The 17,395-nt window shown below is 42.9% G+C and overlaps 1 protein-coding gene across 6 annotated transcripts in view; it reads left to right on the top strand.

The window, feature by feature from the left end:
- Positions 1-831: 831 nt before the first annotated feature.
- Positions 832-17,395, top strand: part of RCBTB2 (RCC1 and BTB domain containing protein 2) — a 56,165-nt gene continuing 39,601 nt past the window's right edge. Inside the window, exon 1 of one of the 6 annotated variants that reach the window (XM_020993798.2) lies at positions 832-1,245. Coding sequence is in view for 1 of the 6 variants with exons in the window: in XM_020993796.1 (XP_020849455.1) it covers positions 2,243-2,291 (49 nt within the window). In the remaining 5 variants the exon portion in view is untranslated. Of the gene's footprint in view, positions 1,246-1,295; positions 1,416-1,608; positions 1,689-1,843; positions 1,928-2,214; positions 2,292-17,395 lie in introns of those variants that run through there. The other 5 variants (XM_020993800.2, XM_020993797.2, XM_020993799.2 and 2 more) reach the window with 5 other exon arrangements.

Raw genomic sequence — 17,395 nt, 5'->3', positions numbered from 1 at the left:
CCAAACACAGCCAATGGGATAAGGGGAAGAGGGTTAGGGAGGAGGAGGTCCCGTTAGGGTATAAATAAGCCTTTACTTCTGTAAGGAACTCCTACTCTCCTGGCCCGAAATGGCAACTAAGAGGGTACCCTTTCTCATGAGAAAGCAATAAACTCCTTTCTACTTTCAAGGTACCTAAGTCTTTGTTTTTATTTTTGAGTAAGTGGTCTCTGTCCCACACACCAATGAAATCACGGCTGGTTAAAAAATCCTTCCTATTTTAGGCATAGGGGATGGGAGTGAGCTGTTGTATACAGTTCAGTGGAGGGAGCCAGCACTGAAATCAAGGATACAAGATAACGAGTATAAAGAACTAAAATTCCTATATAATTATTATTTAAAGGTTTAAATCCGCCCAAACTAGGCTATCAGTCTGCATTCTTAGCCACCGTTGAGGAGATAATACCAAAGTGTTTGAGCTTTTTCTATTCCTTCTAATTTCCCAATTGTTTCAGGTCCTTGGGGTGTACCTCTCCTTAAGTACACAACTAACAGTTATGCCTACAACTTTCAAAACAATGCTCAAAGTTTAAGTGGGCCTCTACTTTTTTGGGAATGCACTGTGCTGTGGTAACACACAAAATTCATTTCCTCCTCTCCCCCCTAGTAACAATTGTATGTATTCATAAATGGACTGTTCCAGAGTCCACTGCGGGGTTTTCTTGGCAAAGCCACTGGAGTGGTTTGTCATTTCCTTCCCCAACTCATTTTACAGATGAGGAACCGAGGTGTGCAGCATTAAGTGACTTGCCCCAGGGTCACACATAAGTCTTCCTGACTCCGGACCTATAGGACTGCAACCTCAATCCTCTGGCTTCTTTTCTGACCTTGCGCTATAGTCCTTTAACCTAACTAAAAAAAAGCCAGCAACAAGCCTCAGAACAAATCATAAAAAGCAATTTACAAAATTCATATTACCCAGGGGCTGAGAGCACTGGGACAAGGAAAGAAGTCATCGTAACACGAATAAGTTGAAAGCAAATCATTGCCAGCTGCTATCCCTGGCCCACGCAGCTAGCGCCAGGGAGCTACCCAGGTCCGCGCGCCGGCCCTGCTCCCGCGTGTCTTTTCCCTAGGCCCGATACTCCGGCCATGGGCTGACAGGGTGCTCCGGCCTCATAGCAATTCGCTAAAAGCAGGAGGCCCCGGGCGGGAATGACCTCAGCTCTGGGAAGAAGAGGGCGCCACAGATCCAGGACTGGGAAGGTGCGTGTGCTGTCGGGGAGGTGAGGGGGGAGAAGAGGCGGGAAGGAGTCTGGGGGAAAGTCCTCCACTTGCAGTGCGCTCTGGCCCGCCCTTCCCGCGCCGCGCTGCCAGATGTTGTGTCAGATCTCCAAAGACCAGCCGCAGAAGCTCACGCCCCCACTTTCCTAAAGGTGGGGTGGGGGCTCCGGGGCACTAGCGGGACCCGAGCGCGCTCCCCTCCCTCCCCTGGCCAGGCAGAGAAGTAGCCGAGGGGGAAGGGCAAGGGTAGGGGGAGAGGAGAGACTGGGGGGTGGGGAGGCTCCTCGGCCATCACGGCAGGAGGCCCTCCCCCTCCCCTCCGTCGAAATCTGAGGCGCCCCTCCCGCCCGCCCAGAGCCGGGGCAAGTTCAAGGGGAGGCGCGAACACCGGGCAGAACAGGACGCGTCCCGGGCACCCGGGGAAGGTAGGAGAAGCGCGGGGCCGGGAGGGGAGTGGGGCGGGCCGACGCGGAGGCGGATCGGGGCTCCTCTACTGGGGCGGGGAAAGGGGGTGCTGCCCCTACCCTCTACCCTTTCCTCGGGGACGCGGGCCCCGGGCCGGCTCCCGCCGACCTGAGGCAGCGGAGGCGGCATCGCACAGAAGGATGGGACGCTCCGCCGGGACCGCCCCGGCCCCGCGCTCCCCGCCTGTTCCACACTAAAGGTAGGGAGGCAGGCAGGGAATGGTCGCCGCTGGCGTGCGCGAGCCCGCTCGGTGGGGGGGGGGGAAACGACGCGCGCGCACGCGCGTTACTGCGGTTCCAATCGCCCAGAAGCTCTAGGGACCGGGATGGGGGCGGGGCGGGGCGGGACGTGGGTGCGGACGCCGGGAATCTCCTTGATCTTCCGCCGCTACCCCGGAGGGGCGGGGCCTGGGCTGATCTGTAACGGGATTGGCTTACGGGCTTTCTTAACGTCTAAGAAGAGGGAGATTGACGTGGGGTTCCGCCCCTCCCCCGCCTGCTTCCTACCCCTCGGGATGTCACTAGGTTTTCCTTTCGCCAACCTCGAGCTCTGTTCAAGTTCAGGTCAGTGCCTCCGTTAACACCCCCCCCTCCCCCGCTACATTTCTCCTCCACACACCCCACGTCCCCTCATCCCCTCCTTGTTTACACGTCGTCTGCTAAGAACCTGTACCCTCGTGCCATATTTGCTTTTTGCTGTGCTTTCTAAATACTTTTTTCCTTTGGTCCTGGCATCCAGTGACATTAGGGGAATAGTATAAGCAAGCTACGAAAAGCTGATTTGGAACTATACGGGGATAAAACCTATTTTTTTTTCAGACGGAAAAGGGATGTAAAATGTTTTCTGATATCCCACATAGCCCTAGAAGTGTTGAACTTCAAAGCTGCAAACTTTCCAATGGCCTGTACCTTGCTTGCCGGCCAATTTTGGGGATGGGTTCAGTAAATGATTGAATTGTGGTTTTTGTTGTTTGCAAAATTTCATTAAAACTTAGAATGCTATTCCAGTTGGAGTGGAATTGTTTTGGAACCACATTGTAATGCAAAGCTAGTTAACTAGTAATAGAGAAGTCTTTTTTTCCCTTAAAACTCCAATTTTATTACATTATTACAATTTATTACATATAATTGTACATGTAGTATTATAAAAGGTATATTACACTTTTATTACATGTCTTAATTATTCTACTGTCTTTGTAATTGAGCTATCCTTTGTCAGAGCAGGATGATGTATGTGAGTCATAATTTAATTTGTTGTATAGAATACCTCTCATATTAGGACAGTGGTACCATGGAGTATCCTTTGCAATCTAGAGCTATTTCTTTACTTTATTCTGAGTGGAGAAGAGAATGGTATAGAATGGTGTATGGTGGAATGGTATAGTTCACTTCCACTATATAATACTACAAGTATAATATTCTAACACAGAAATTAAGCTTCTTGAGAAGGAATGAAAGTTACACGCATGTGTCTCTAGTTCTAAAGTCTTGAGTTGCAGCTATGTGATGTCAGTTCTCATGGTTTTGAAGGTGGCAGTACAAGCCCCCTCCAAACATTTGTGAAAACATTTGAAGTAAAAATATTTTATGAAACATTTGAAGTGAAAACATTTAAAATAATAGTTTAGGCTCAACACCCAAGGAAAAAAAGAAAAAAAATTGCACATTAAGAGGAAGATATAGACTGAAGTTACCTGAGCATCATGGGAAATGGTTTTTAAAACTAAATGCCCTGCTCTGTAATTCATGGAAAATGTTCTCATGCTTCAATAATTTTTTCCTGGAGGGAGATGGAAGTTTGGAGAAGGGCTTACCAGGCCTACTGTAGCTGCTGTCATAGCTGCTGTCATAGCCACCGTCACTGCCATGCAATAACATGGATTTTCAGTTTCTAGAGCTCATGGCAGTTAAGGGTTTAATAATTCAGCTGTGGTTCATACAGTTAATTGGAAAGGACCAGATAACTAGTTAACTAATAGGTAACTACAGAGCACAGGGGTGGCATATTTGAAAAGAAAAAAGAGCGCTCTATCTGGAGTCCAGTGGACCTGGGTTCAGGTCTCAGGCTTTATCACTAAAGACCCATATGACCTTTGAAAGTCACTTAACCTCCCATAGACTCAGTTTCCTCATTTGAAAAAAATGAGTGGGTTAGATTGGATTATCTTTAAAGTATCTTCTAGCTCTAAATCTGCAATCCTGTGTAAGTTCTCAGAATAAACAATTGGAAAACTTGAATAATGGTAGAAATGATTTCCTTCTCTCAGGTTTCTTTTAAATGTACATTTTGGATATTACAAAGTCTTGGGTGATTGGTAAGGTTTGTATATAGGAGGGAAAAAAACTTTACTTGATTTGAAATTCAGTAGAGAAAGAACTATTACTTGGCTTGATATTGATGTTTTATTGAAATTTCATTTAATGAGCTCTCTTAGAAGCCCCATCTATAGACAGAACCAGAGAAGCTATGTACAAAGTCTCATTACATCCTTAATTAAGGGTGTTTAGATTGAAAGATTTTAATGGAGTGAAAAATTTTGGCAATAAATTGTATCTATCACATCAGTTAGGTTTCTCAGGTGTCAAAAAGCTATTAGTCTATAGTAATCAGGTTGGAAGACATGAACCCTTTTGTTTACATTCTTCAGGAGATCATGTTCTTTTGTTTTTATTTTATCACCTGTCTAAAAGTAAATTAAAATGGCCCCAGAGATATTGTTTAAAAAATCAACACCAGGTTTTACTGGAGTTTTATGACTACAAATCATGAAATGATCCAGGAAAGGGGAGATTTGACACCAGGAAGGGAGTTAGCAAAGTTGCTGACATCAAGGGTTAGTTTTAAAGGCTGAAAATAGACTGCCACATGAGACTGCCTTCAGAAGAGTAGTTATCTTGCCATTTCTGCAAGAGAGATTCAGTTTCCTTTACTGTAAGACTGCCATGATCCTGTTAGCATTCATTAGTCAGAGAGAGCAGGTGTCTAGTTCACATGGCTAAGCCTGTGCCATTAATGTGAAAATCTGTGTCCAGGAGAATAAGGGTATAATAGTATTTTTCCATGGTAATTCAGTATTGGAATATGCCTCTAACATGTCTTTAATCTTACTGTTCTGACATAAAGGGTCATCTGAGGAGAACATCTTGAGAAAGATGTTTGATGGTGAAAAGTGCTAGTGCTTAGTGTGTGAGAAAGAAGGCTGGGTTATGATTATAACATTGTACACGTGTATACATACATGTATGTCATACTGAAGGACATGTAATGTCTATTTCACTAATCTAATAAATATCAATGGCTACCGTGCGTATGGTAGGTGCTCAGTCAATGTTTAGTAAATGAATGAATATGTGAATTGTTATGCAAAGATCTGTATCATTTGGGAACCTTACTAATATTGTAAATTTTAATGCTGCCCTGGCTGAAGTTAGGTGGTAGACTTCTGTCCCAGTGGTCAGTATTCCCTAAACACAAAGGAGATTTTAAAAAGGGAAGCCCTCCAGACCTGGGGGTACATGGTCCCTGTTGGGGAAATCACAGTCTGAGCAGGGTCAGACAGGTTGTTTTGTGGACTGAACAATCCCAGCACCCTGGAGAGGTACTGAGATTACATGAAGCCCTTGTTCTAATGTGACTAACAGGCTAGAAGCCAACTATGCCAGCCTTCCCCAGGGAATATATCATTGTGCTGCTGCCCTTTGGCGTGTCTGAGCCCTGGTATCTCAGTTATCTCATAGGAGCCCCTACTGTCTCAGAAAGGTATGAGAACCCCTCTCAACCTTGGTGTCTCAGTTTTTTCTCTCCCTAAGATTACAATGAAGTGGAGATGAGCTGATGTTAACTTATTTCTGGCTGTTTATTATTTGTGGCTAATGAGATGCATTCCCTGGGAGAGAGAATCATACTGCCCGTCTGGCTTCGGGACAATCAGGAGATTCCAAACCCCATTGGACATTTTGGCTCTGTCCCCTCATGCAAGTAAGGATGACTCTTCCTGTTGTTGGTTGAAATCTTACACGTTCCCCAGCCCTCATTTGCTTATCTCAGTTCCCAGAGGATAGGCTCTCCCCAGGAGCTCCCTGGGTGTGGAGAGAAAGGAGTTGGAGGCTTGCTCAAGGCTACTAGTGGCTTTCCTCCGAGTTTATCACCATCTTGAGTTGTTCTGGAAATGTTGCTGTGTAATAGCTTCTCTCTCAAGGCCAGCTTTGACTTTCTTATCCCACTAGAGGCTGCCAAAGGTTATGAAGCCTGCTTCTCTCACCATATTCAATTTTTCTCTTGAACAGAGTGCCCAGTCATAGATTGCCTTTCTTTCTAGAGAGGGTCTTACCTGTTAATAATAGGTCATTGTTGCATTTTTTCCCTGGGACCTACAGTATCTCTGCTTTCCTTATATGTAGAACTCCTCTCCAAGTTCTATACTTTCCGAAAGGACTTGGGAGATTTCAAAATAGAACCCACATTCTAGGTTCTTTTAGGCTGGTTGAAAGTTTTAAAGTTTGGTTACATATCATCTCTTGTTTTTTTAGAGACAGATCAGATCTGTGATTTCATTGGCGTAGAGAATTTGAAGATGAAGAAATTCCCTTAATCAATGAGTGGGCACTTTCTGTGCAACTTTATAGTCTTGCAGACTATAAAGCACTGAGGTGGTCAGTGATTTGCCCAGGGTCACATAGTCAGAAGCAGGACTTGAGCCCTGGTCTTTGTGGCTTCAAGTGTTGCTCTGCACTACCACATCTACTTTATTTTTAATTTTTGAATTTGAGGATGGCTTTATATCTATATCAGAAGAGACCGTATAATTAATTAGTAGTCTCGTTCACACTGCATAAATTGAACGGCAGTGTAGTGTAATACATTTGTGTCAAGCTCAAGTAGAAACAGGGGCCATTAAACCATATGTAAGCACCTCTGCAGGCTGAATATTGACTTAGTTTTAAAATTTAACATTTTTATTTATTTTATTAAATATTTCCCAATTACATTTTAATCTAGTTTGGTCCTCACTCAGGAGGGTTATGGGCAGCCAACTGGCTGTGTTTGACACCTTTGGTATAATAGAGTGCTGGATTTGAGTGAGGAAAACCTGGGTTCAAAACCTGGCTCAATCCACTCATTGCTAACTGGGTGCCCCTGAGGAAGTCACTTAATTCTCTGAGCCTTAGCTCCCTTATCTGCAAAATGGGAATAATAATAGCATCTCTTTCCACACTTGAGAGACAGCGTGCCCTAGTGAAGCTAGTTTTAAGGTCAGGAAGACTTTGGTTCAAGTCTTACCACTGACATATAGTGGGTATGAGAGCCTAGGCAAGTTACTTAAGCTTTTAGTGCTGTGCACTATGCTAAGTACCAGGGCTACAAAGGAGAGCAAAAACATGGTTTCAGGGACCTCACATTATAATGGAGAGACAACATGCCACCATGTACATACAAGACATATATGGTATGTATGGAAGATAATCTTACAGGGAAAGGATTAGCAGTGGAAGAGAATGGGGAATCCTGCATATGGTGGGAGTTGAGCTTGAAGGAAGCCAGGGAAGCTAGGAGTCATAGGTAAGGAGGGACAGTGTTACAGGCATAAGGGCAAATGTGTGAGTCAGGAGATGGAATGTCCTGTGTGATAAAGATAAAGAGCAGCAAGGAGACCTCCAGGTCTCTCTGACTCCAACCATGCAGCTTCTACTATTGGGATTATTGCCTCTACCTCCTCCTACGTGGTGACTGGACTCCACACCTCCCTGGGTCCTTCTGCTCTGATAGACCAGCTTTTGCCTTATCCTTTAGGGACCTGGGCCTGCATTCCACGTCCCTGCTCATTCCATAGTTATTCTGCTTCACAACTCCCCCTCCCCCCCCATGCTTTTCTACTTTATGTGTGTCTGCTCTGCCCTCCCCTCCCCCTATTAACATGTAAACTTCTTAAGGGCTTGTATGTCTTACCACAGTGCCTAGCATAGAGTAAGCATTTAATCAATGATCTATCAGCCTGTCTATTTATCTATCTATCTATCTACCTACATGTCAATCATAGTAGAATATTTGGAGGGGAGTAAAATGTAAGACTACAAAGGCAGAAGAAACCAGATTGTGAGGGGCTTTAAGCACCGAACAGAAGTTTTTTATATTTGATCCTAGAGGTAATAGGGTGCCTTTCAGCTGTATTGTGTGTGGGAGGTAGGGGAAGGTGACATGGTTAGACCTGTGTTTTAGGAAATCACTGATACCTGAATCAATAATGGATTAGTGTGTGGAGAGACTTGAGGCAGTGAGAACAATCAGAAGGCTATCGCAGTAGTCTGGGTGAGAGGTGAAAAGGGCCTGTACCAGGTGATGGCTGTGTGAGAGAGGTAAAACTGACAAAAACTGACGATAGATTGAATATATGGGGTGAGTACAAGTGGAGAGTTGAGGATGATGCTGAGGTTGTGGCCCTGGGTGACTGGAAGGATGGTGGTACCATCAATAGTAATAGGAAAAATTGGGAAGGAGGAGAGTTTTAGGGGAAAGATCATGAATTCTGTTTTGGATATGTTGTTTGAAATGCTTAAGGGACCTCCAGTTTGAAATCTCCAAGAGGACATTAGTGATATGGGAGTGGAGCTCAGGAAGGGAGATCAAGGCTGGTTATATAGGTCTGGGAATCATTTGCATAACAATGATAGTTGAACCCAGGGGAGCCAATGAGATCACAAGGCAGGTAATCTAGAAGTGAATAATCTTGCGGTTATTCAAAGAAGATTGAGAAGGAGTTGCTAAGAGCAGAGTCAAGAAAACCTAAAGAAGAGAGAGTATCCAGGAGAAGAAGGTGATTTACAGTGAGAAAGGCAGCAGAGAAGTCAAGAAGGATGAAGATCAAGAAAAGGCAATTGTGAGATCACCAGTTACTTGGGAGAGAGAAGTTTCGGTGGAATAAAGAGGTTGGAAGATATTGCAAAGGATTTAGAGGCAGATATGGGATAGTAAGCGGAAACACCTATTGTAGAAGGTCTTCTCAAGGGGTTTTAGATCTGAAGAGAAGAGCTATACAACAATGATGGGGTTGGCCAATCAAGTGAGGTTTTTTGTTGTTGTTTTCAGTTTTTTTAGGATGAGGAAGCATGGCATGTTGGTAGGTAGCTGGGAAGGATCCAGTTGTTAGGGAAAGATTAAATATGTGTGAGAGGTGAGGAGGGAGAGGAGAGAGGCTAAGGGGGAAGAAAATGGAGAGGGGAGGGAGAGAGGAGGGAAGGAGATGGAAAGAGGGAAAGAGGAGAAAGGAAGGATAGAGAAGGAGAAGGAAAAGAGAGGGAAAGAGATAGAGAAGATGGTGGGGGATGGTATCAAGGGTGCATGTGAAGATATTTACCTTAGCAAGGAGAAGAGTCATCTTTTTATGCAAGACAAGGCATCCAGGGTCTTGCACCACCTAATTCCAACCTATTTTTGCCACTTTAATCTCGTACTATGCATTCTGTGCTTTATATATTCTAGATTCCAGCTGAACTGGGCTCTTTGTTCTCCCCTATTTTTGTTCTGCTTTGTCCTCTCTCTATGACTGCAGTATAGCATAACAGAATAAGCCCTGGATTTAGTTATAAAGACCAGGGTTTGAATCTCAGCTTCAGCGTATTAGCTTTGTGACCAGACACAAGTCTCTTGTGTTTCCTTAGTTTCCTTCTGTCAAACAGGACTAATAATAGCTTTATTCTTTCTGGACAGGGTTGTTGGAGGGGAAAGGGGGATTGATTCGATGATCTCTAAGTTTCCTTCTGGTTTTTTACAGTGTGATGGTATGATCCTGTGTGTTCTATAGCAGAGTTATTAGAGTATTAAAGTTCCTAGTTGACTGTAAAGCATCTGATTCAGCAGAAAGTGGAGAAATATTTTGATCCTTGTAGCCAATGCACATGGTACCATTAGTTCTAAATGCACATAAGGAACATTGGGCTAGAATAATCCTTTTGCCATCGTTCTTCGGTGTGTGCAAAGGAAACAATCTGATGACATATAGTGTTTGTTTTTGGTGGGAATGCTTCAGATGTCTCTCCTTGATGTCTTCTTTCTTGTTGATGATTAGGTATATGTTTGTTGGGTATATCATTTTATTTATTTTTTATTTTTTATTTTTTAAGCCATTGGGGTTAAGTGACCTGCCCAAAGTCACACAGCTAGTGTCAACTGTTTGGTCTCAGGTTGGATTTGAATTCAGGGCCAGTGCTCTGTCCACTGTGCCACCTAGCTGCTCCCTGGGTATGTCACTTTAGATTGCATCTTAAGCTCCTTTTGTTCTTCAGAACACATTATTCCATTGCCTTCTTTAGCTTCTGGAGGCTGCAGAACAGTCTTGTGTTATTTGCATTCCTTTCCTTTATATTTGAAGATCTTTCTACTGGTTGCTTATAGAATTTGTCATTTGTCATTGGAATTGTTAAGTTGAACCACTACATGTCTTAGAGTGTGCAGCATACATTTTTGTTTGGCTTTTGAGAGGTGAACTGTGAATTCTTTTGATTAGCAGCTTGGTCAAAAGACCTGATCAGTTTTCTCCACTATTTCTTGCATTATGAGTTTGTGACTTGTCATGTTCTTCTGGGAGACCTATGATCCTTAAGTTGTCCTTCCCCATTCTCTCTTTGGGATCAGCGTGTTTTGCTTGTAAAGAGATCATGTTTTCTTTTAACATTGTTGCTTATTGTTTCTCTTCTTCATTTGTTCTTCAGTGTATCTGTGTTTTCTCTTTTGTTTCTTTAGAAAGACTGACCACCTTGGATTAAAATGTGTCTGTTCTGACAATCATTTCTGCTGTGCAGGCCACAAACTGTGCTTTCATGGTTCTCATTTCTCTCTTGGACCATGTGGGAACATCTTGCTGTTGTTCCATGTTCTCTTGGAAATCCACAAAGTTTCCTCCCTCATCAAGAGTTGATTCATTTTCCTTTGCCTTGCAGTGTTTACTCAGAGATGTTTGGACTTGTTTAGGTATCCTGGATATCATCTTCCTTTAGGTTATTAATATCTTCCCTGTTGGCTTATCTGCTTGTGCTCAAGGTTTTTGGCTGAGTTTTCTTCTTCCTGGAAACTTTGGTAGCTTCAGTCTTTTTTCCTCCTAATTTCCCTGTTACTTAGATTCTGACTCTTTCCTTTTGATGGCAGAGCCCCTGAGGGCTGGACTTCAGAGCTGTCTCAGCTTCTTCCCTTGCAGGGGAATTCAGTTTTTTACCAGCCTCAGTCCCTGTTCCAGGTGACCTCTGGAGGGATATATCTGGCCTTTAATGGATGCCAGTCCCCTTTCCTTCAGGCTTACTTTCCCTATTCCCCATGCCCCCTCTATACATATGCTGATGCTGTACCCCAGGTACCTCTCTTTAGTTCTCTGGTTGAACCCTGCTGCTGTAGGCAAGAGGAAGCTTCCACTTTCCTCTACCTCCTCTCCTAGTACTGGGAGGGGGAAGGAGATAAGAGAGAATTGGAACATCAAAGTTGAATTCTGTTGCTTATTACGACAGAATGATGGGGTGAGGGCAGAGTTTATGCTAGCAGAGACTGGGAATTGCAGCAAGGGAATTGCTGAGTGAGAAGCTAGGCGGTACAGTAGATAGAATGCCCCCCTAGAGTCAGGAAGACTTATTTTCCTGAATTCAAATCTGGCCTCAGACACTTACTAGCTGTGTGACCCTGGGCAAGTCACTTAACCCTGTTTGCCTCAGTTCATCATCTGTAAAACGAGCTGGAGAAGGAAATGGTAAACCACTGCAGTATCTTTGCCAAGAAAACTCCAAAACGGGTCATTAAGAGTTGGACACAACCCAAATGACTGCACAACAACAACAGTTGTTGTGTGGATCCCAGACCACAAGCCTGTGGGTCATCTTCTGCAGCCATACTATAACATAGGGGTTGGGGAGGGAGAAGGTCCAGAGGGAGCATGTTAGGGCTAGGGATTGTTAGCCTTCACTGCTGCTACTTCATTAGGTGGTTATCTTGTTCAGAGTTCTTGATGTCTTAGGTTGTAGAGTCAGCGGCAATTGCTTTACCTCTTGCACATGCTTAATATTTTGGAGAGTTTTGAGAGGTTGTAAGGAACAGAGAAAATATCTACTTTTCTGTTTTGTTGGTTGGATGACCTGGAGGTTCCTGTACCATAATTCTACTGGCTCTCCTTTTTCCCACATTGAGACATAGCCTTAGCTACCCACAGCCAGTTCAACCCAGGCCAGAAGGATCATCAAAGAATCTGACCTGCTGTTTATTCAATGCATTATTTACTTTAAAAAGGAAAGATTAGATAGAAGGCCTCAGATTCAGGAAGACCTGGCTTTAAGACCCTCCTCCTCTCCCTGCACATACAGGCTCCGTGACCCTGGGCATGTCTCCGTGGTGTCCTAGGCAACTCCCTTCAGACTAATTACAGAGCAGGAGCCAGTTTTTTGAAACCAATGAAACCCCAGTTCTGGCCAAAAAAGAAAAAGGAGAGATTATTTGGCAGCTGCCCTATTGTGGGCCCCAGTGGCCTGGCTCTATGGACTGCCTGACTTAATAGAGCAGCCTGTTTTATTTAGGGCTGTAATTCGACTTGCCCATCCCACTCACGTACCAGTGGGACAGGAGTGTACCTGTGAGAAATGTGTAAAGAAAAGGCAGTCCGTGAGGTTGGGGAGGGGTTCTGTCCCTGCAAGCAAGGATAAATAGGGTGTTACATTATTGAAGCGCTGCAGTGCAAGGTTCAGGAAGGCAACCAAAGTAGTAATTATCATTTAAAGGATTGCTCTAATTGGATGTTTGTAGAATCCTAAGTTCTTCTTGGTGGAAGTCCAAGTAGTCATTGAATCTTTTGAGTGGAATCGCTAGAACCAAGGATCAGATGCCTCTTTCTTCTCATGCACAATAACTGGAGGCCTTGCTCAAAGAATAGATATGCTTAGGCCGCCATTTCTCTTGGTTAGGTTGTGTGTTGCAATGCATGTGTCAGGCCTACAGAATTCCATCATAACTAGCATGTTATTATATAGATTTGGATCAAATGAGAAAGCAGGTGTGAAAATGCTTTACAAAGCAGAACAGAGTCTACCAGTGTGGGCTATGGGTCAAATATGTCTTCCAGAACAAAATCACTCTTTAGAGTAAACTCCTAACATTTAGATGTTAGGCTGTAACATGGGTATATTGAGTGACATGGCGTGGTGTTTAGTAAATGGATGGTTTTCTTTAACAGTTATGGATTATGTGCAGGCTATCTTGTTGGAGGGCTAGTCCTATGGTATGAGCATTATAAAGGGGATTTGGAAAGTATTGCTAGAGGTTAGAGGCACATGTACTAGATTCGGTGGGGTTGGGGGTAGTCCTTCCTATCTTGTCAATTAAAATGCCATTCTTCCTTTCCCTCCTGTGTGGAAAAGTTTCCATTGCACTGTTTAAAAGTAGTGGTTATGCAAGCTCTCTATAAACTGTAGTATTTCTCAAGCATTTTTTTTCTTAAAATGAATCAGAAAAAGGGGAAATTTCATCTCATGTCATCTATCAAATCAGAATCATATATTCAGAGGTGGATTGGACTTTAGAAATCATCTAGCAGCTAGGTGGTACACTGGACCTAAAGTCCAAAAGACCTGAGTTTGAAACTGGCATTTCTCTGTCTCTCTCTCTCTCTCACACACACACACACACACACACACACACACACACACACACACACACACACACACACACACAGACACACACACACACGCTTTTCTTTGCTTCACTTCCACCACCAAGTTAGCATAAATTGCCACTTAAAACAATTCTTGGTATATAAAACTAGCATCCAATTCCAAAATGTTTAATTTAGGATATGTTTGGAGTAACTGAAAAAAACTTTTTTTTTCTTTTCCATGGTGGAAATTCTCTATGTATAGAATCATAGCGTCATCACATTTCTGGGAGGGAAGGAATCAGAGAACCCAGGGATCCATAGATTACAGGTTGGAAGGGTTCAGTGGTTTAGTTCAGTGGTTCTCGAGGTGAGTTTTGGTTAAAAGTGTGGGGATTTGTATGGAACTTACCATAATAGATAATGTGGGGGCAGCTAGGCAGTACAGTGGATAGAGCGCCAGCCCTGGAGTCAGGAGGACCTTCGTTCAGGTCTGGCCCTCAGACACATAAAGCTGTGTGACTCTGGGCAAGTCACTTGACCCCAATTGCCTTACCAAAAACCAAACCAAAACAAAACAAAAAAACCATAATAGATAATGTGAGCTATTTTGCATGAGAAGAAATCGAGGCCTTGCATATATCTCACATTTATATCATGTTTTAATAATGTCATTATTTAATAATGTAAGTGAAATATGAAGCATTTTATTATAAAAACTCGGAGGTAGGTAGCATAATTATTGTTTCACTAGTGTAGTGAGTGCTTGGTGAGAAACTTTCTCTATAGCAGATCAGCAGCTTCTCTGCATTGCCTAAGTATCAGAAAGTTGCCAGGTTCACAGGTCAGAGGATTTTCCCAGGGTCATACAGTTAGGATATGCTGAGGCAGATCATACATGTCTTCTTGACTGCAAGACTCCTCTGTACTGTGCCATGTTGCCTCTTTCTGCATAATTAAAAAGAAAAACCCACACAACTTTGTATTGATATCTTTTAGTTTTACATCACTTGCATTTCTCAATGTATCCCTTCCTCCCCCCCTTCCAGGTAGCAGTCTTTTACAACAAAGAAGAAAAAAATAAACAGCAGTTCAGCAAAACTCAGTAACACTTTTCAAAGTTTGATGATATATATATTACCATATACCTATAGTTCCCTACTCATAATACATACCATTTCCTCTGTAGAAACTCTAAAATGACTCAAGATGGCATAACACACCAGTTTCTTAAAAACCTGTGTTTATGATGGTTTGAGACCTGTTAAGGGAAAGGGTTCTTAACTCTTTTTGTGTCATGGACCCCTTTGGCTGTCTGGTGAAATCTGTGGATCCCTTCTGAGAGTCATGTTTTTCAATGCACTGTGGTTGATAGTATAGTAACACATAGGCGATGGGGTCATGGTGCCTGGACTCTAGAGCGTGGCTCTGCCAGCTACTAGTTGTGTCACTTTAAAGCCATTTCACTTGACTAGGCCTTAGTTTCCTCCTGTATAAAATTAGTAGCTTGAACTTGATTATTTCTATGGTGCTTTTACTGTTAACATCCTGTAACCCTGTGATTCGGAGATTGACATAGGTGTTCATTCTAAGTAGAGAGAACAATGTAAGCGAAGTTGTCAAGGTTGAAATGTTGTTGTCTAGTTGTTTTCAGTTGTGTCTGACTCTTCATGATCTCATTTGGGGTTTTCTTGGCAAAGATACTGGAGTGGTTTGCCATTTCCTTCTCCAGCTCATTTTACAGATGAATAGACTGAGGCAGGGTTAAGTGACTTGCTCAGGGTCACACAGTTAGTAAGTGTCTGAGGCCAGATTTGAACTCAGGAAGATGAGTCTTCCTGATTCCAGGCCTGATGCTTTATCTATTGCATCACCTAGCTGCCCTTAAAGTTGAAAAGCTCAAAGCATATTCAGGTCCAGCAGTTAATTGAGAATAGTGTGCTTGTTGGGAGAAGTGGGAAGTGAAGCTGGAGTGGCTGGTTGGACCAGTTCTTGCAAGTTCTAGAATATCAGGTTAAGGTATTTGTATTTCCTTTGGTGAGCAGTGGGAAGCCTTGAGACGGGGAGTGGTAGGATCAAAAGTGTGAAGTAAGAAGATTAATTTGGAATTTACATTCCAGCATCTCTTGCAGAAGATGAGAAGTTTAGAGAAGGTCTATGAAGAACTTGATCAGAACCTCTGAATTAAATCAGTATATACTTTAAGACTTGATAACTTCTGTGCATAGGAGAGGAGGATGAAAAATATTTTGGAAACTACATATCAGGAGTATGATGCAGGCGATGACAAAGTCTTATATTGCCATATAGCAGTCTTATGCCTATATATCTTGAAAAAGTTTTTCGAGACTAGAGATGAGAGGCTCTGGACATGGTAAACATCAAGTAACATCACAAAATGAAATTGTTTATATGCTAACATTCCTAAATCTGTTGTCTGTCTACAATCAGACCATTGCCTTGTTTGAGCAAAGATCAAAATCAATCGTAAATTAGAAGAAAAAATGTGGAAAAGAAATGGCATGAAATTGAGACACCTCCAACTTAACTTTGAAGACAGTTGTTGATGCTGAAAAATGAAAAATTGAAAGAATAACAGGCTATCACCATGTCCTAAGGAAGTTTAATGACTCTTAGGGCAACTAGGTGGCACAGTGGATAGAGTGCTGGGCCTGGAATCAGGAAGACCTGAGTTCAGATTTAGCCTTAAACACTTACTAGCTGTATGATTCTGGGCAGAGAACTTAGCCTGCGTTTGCCTCAGTTTCCTCATCTGTAAAGTGAGGATAATAATAGCCCCTACCCCCCAGAGTTGCTGTGAGGATCAAATGAAATAATAATGGTAAAACATTTAGTGCAGTGCCAGGCACATAGTAGGTGCTATATAAATGTTAGCTGTTATTATTCCTCTAAATCAATGTCGTAACTAGGAGAGCAAAAGTGCCGAGAAACTGCCTTTGTCAGCATATGTTTGGTCTCTTTGCCAAGTGAAGACATATGGCAACCAATGTAAACACCACTTTAGAATTTAAACATGTTTGTAAAATCTTACGAAGGAAGATGTTGAAAGGTAATGAATGCTATCGTCTCACAAAAGAGCAAGAAGCAAAGCAGAGGAGGGAAAAAGCACATTTTCAAAAATCCTGGAGAGAAAACCAGTTAAGCCAGGTAGTCCCTAAAATTATCAAGAATGAAACTGCAAGGAAAACGACCAACACATGAAAAATGGAAACTACCTGTCACAATTCCTATCACAAAGTAGTTCCTCTGTCAGTGACATTGGAGCTGCCATGTTTGTTGTGCCACATGAAGAAGTATGAGTGGATCTGAAAAGTGCAAAGACAGGAAGAGCAGCTGGACAAGACCAAGTACCTGTAGAGGAGGTCTAAGCCAATCAAAGTAATAGGACAGGTAGAACCCAGGGTAAACTTGAGTACCAGCACATTTCACAGAAATGGGTATAGGATATGAATGAAATCTAGATCAAGACTTACTTGTTAGCAGGGGAATATTTGCAGTATTAATAGCATAAGTTTTATATTTCCATTGAACCCTCCTTCCAGTGTTACCTGTGGTGTAGAGGTGACCCTGGATTCTCAAAGTCTATGACAGAGGAGCAGAAATTCTGGCCTACCAACTTGAAAAACCTTCTTGTATGGACCTAGTGATGGACCATTTCGATCCCACTACAGACAGAATTCATCCCCAGAATGGTGGCCAAGGGATTATCTTTATTTTTTTTATCCTTCTTTATTTTGAGGGGTACACTGGCTCATGAAGAGTGTAAAATTATAAATTGATTTTAATTCTCTTTTTAAGACTGACATAGGTTTAATACTTTCTCACTCTGTGTGACTCAACTCCTTACCCTTGTAACTTCACCCTTTACCTGCATGTTGGAGAAACTTGCCTGAAGGTGGAGCTTTTGTTCTGTAATTGTTGCTGTTCAGCCACGTCCTCCTTTTTGTGACCTGGGGACACCACGCCAACACTTTCCGTGTAGCTCAGTAATAGCAATCATGACACTTCACGTGTAATTGTATCTTAAATTCT

The sequence above is a fragment of the Phascolarctos cinereus genome, unplaced genomic scaffold (assembly GCF_003287225.1).
Source record: "Phascolarctos cinereus isolate Bilbo 61053 unplaced genomic scaffold, phaCin_HiC Scaffold_726;HRSCAF=1367, whole genome shotgun sequence".
NCBI classification, from domain to species: domain Eukaryota; kingdom Metazoa; phylum Chordata; class Mammalia; order Diprotodontia; family Phascolarctidae; genus Phascolarctos; species Phascolarctos cinereus.
The sequence above is the reverse complement of the archived record's forward strand: the minus strand, read 5'-3'. Positions and strand labels throughout refer to the sequence as shown.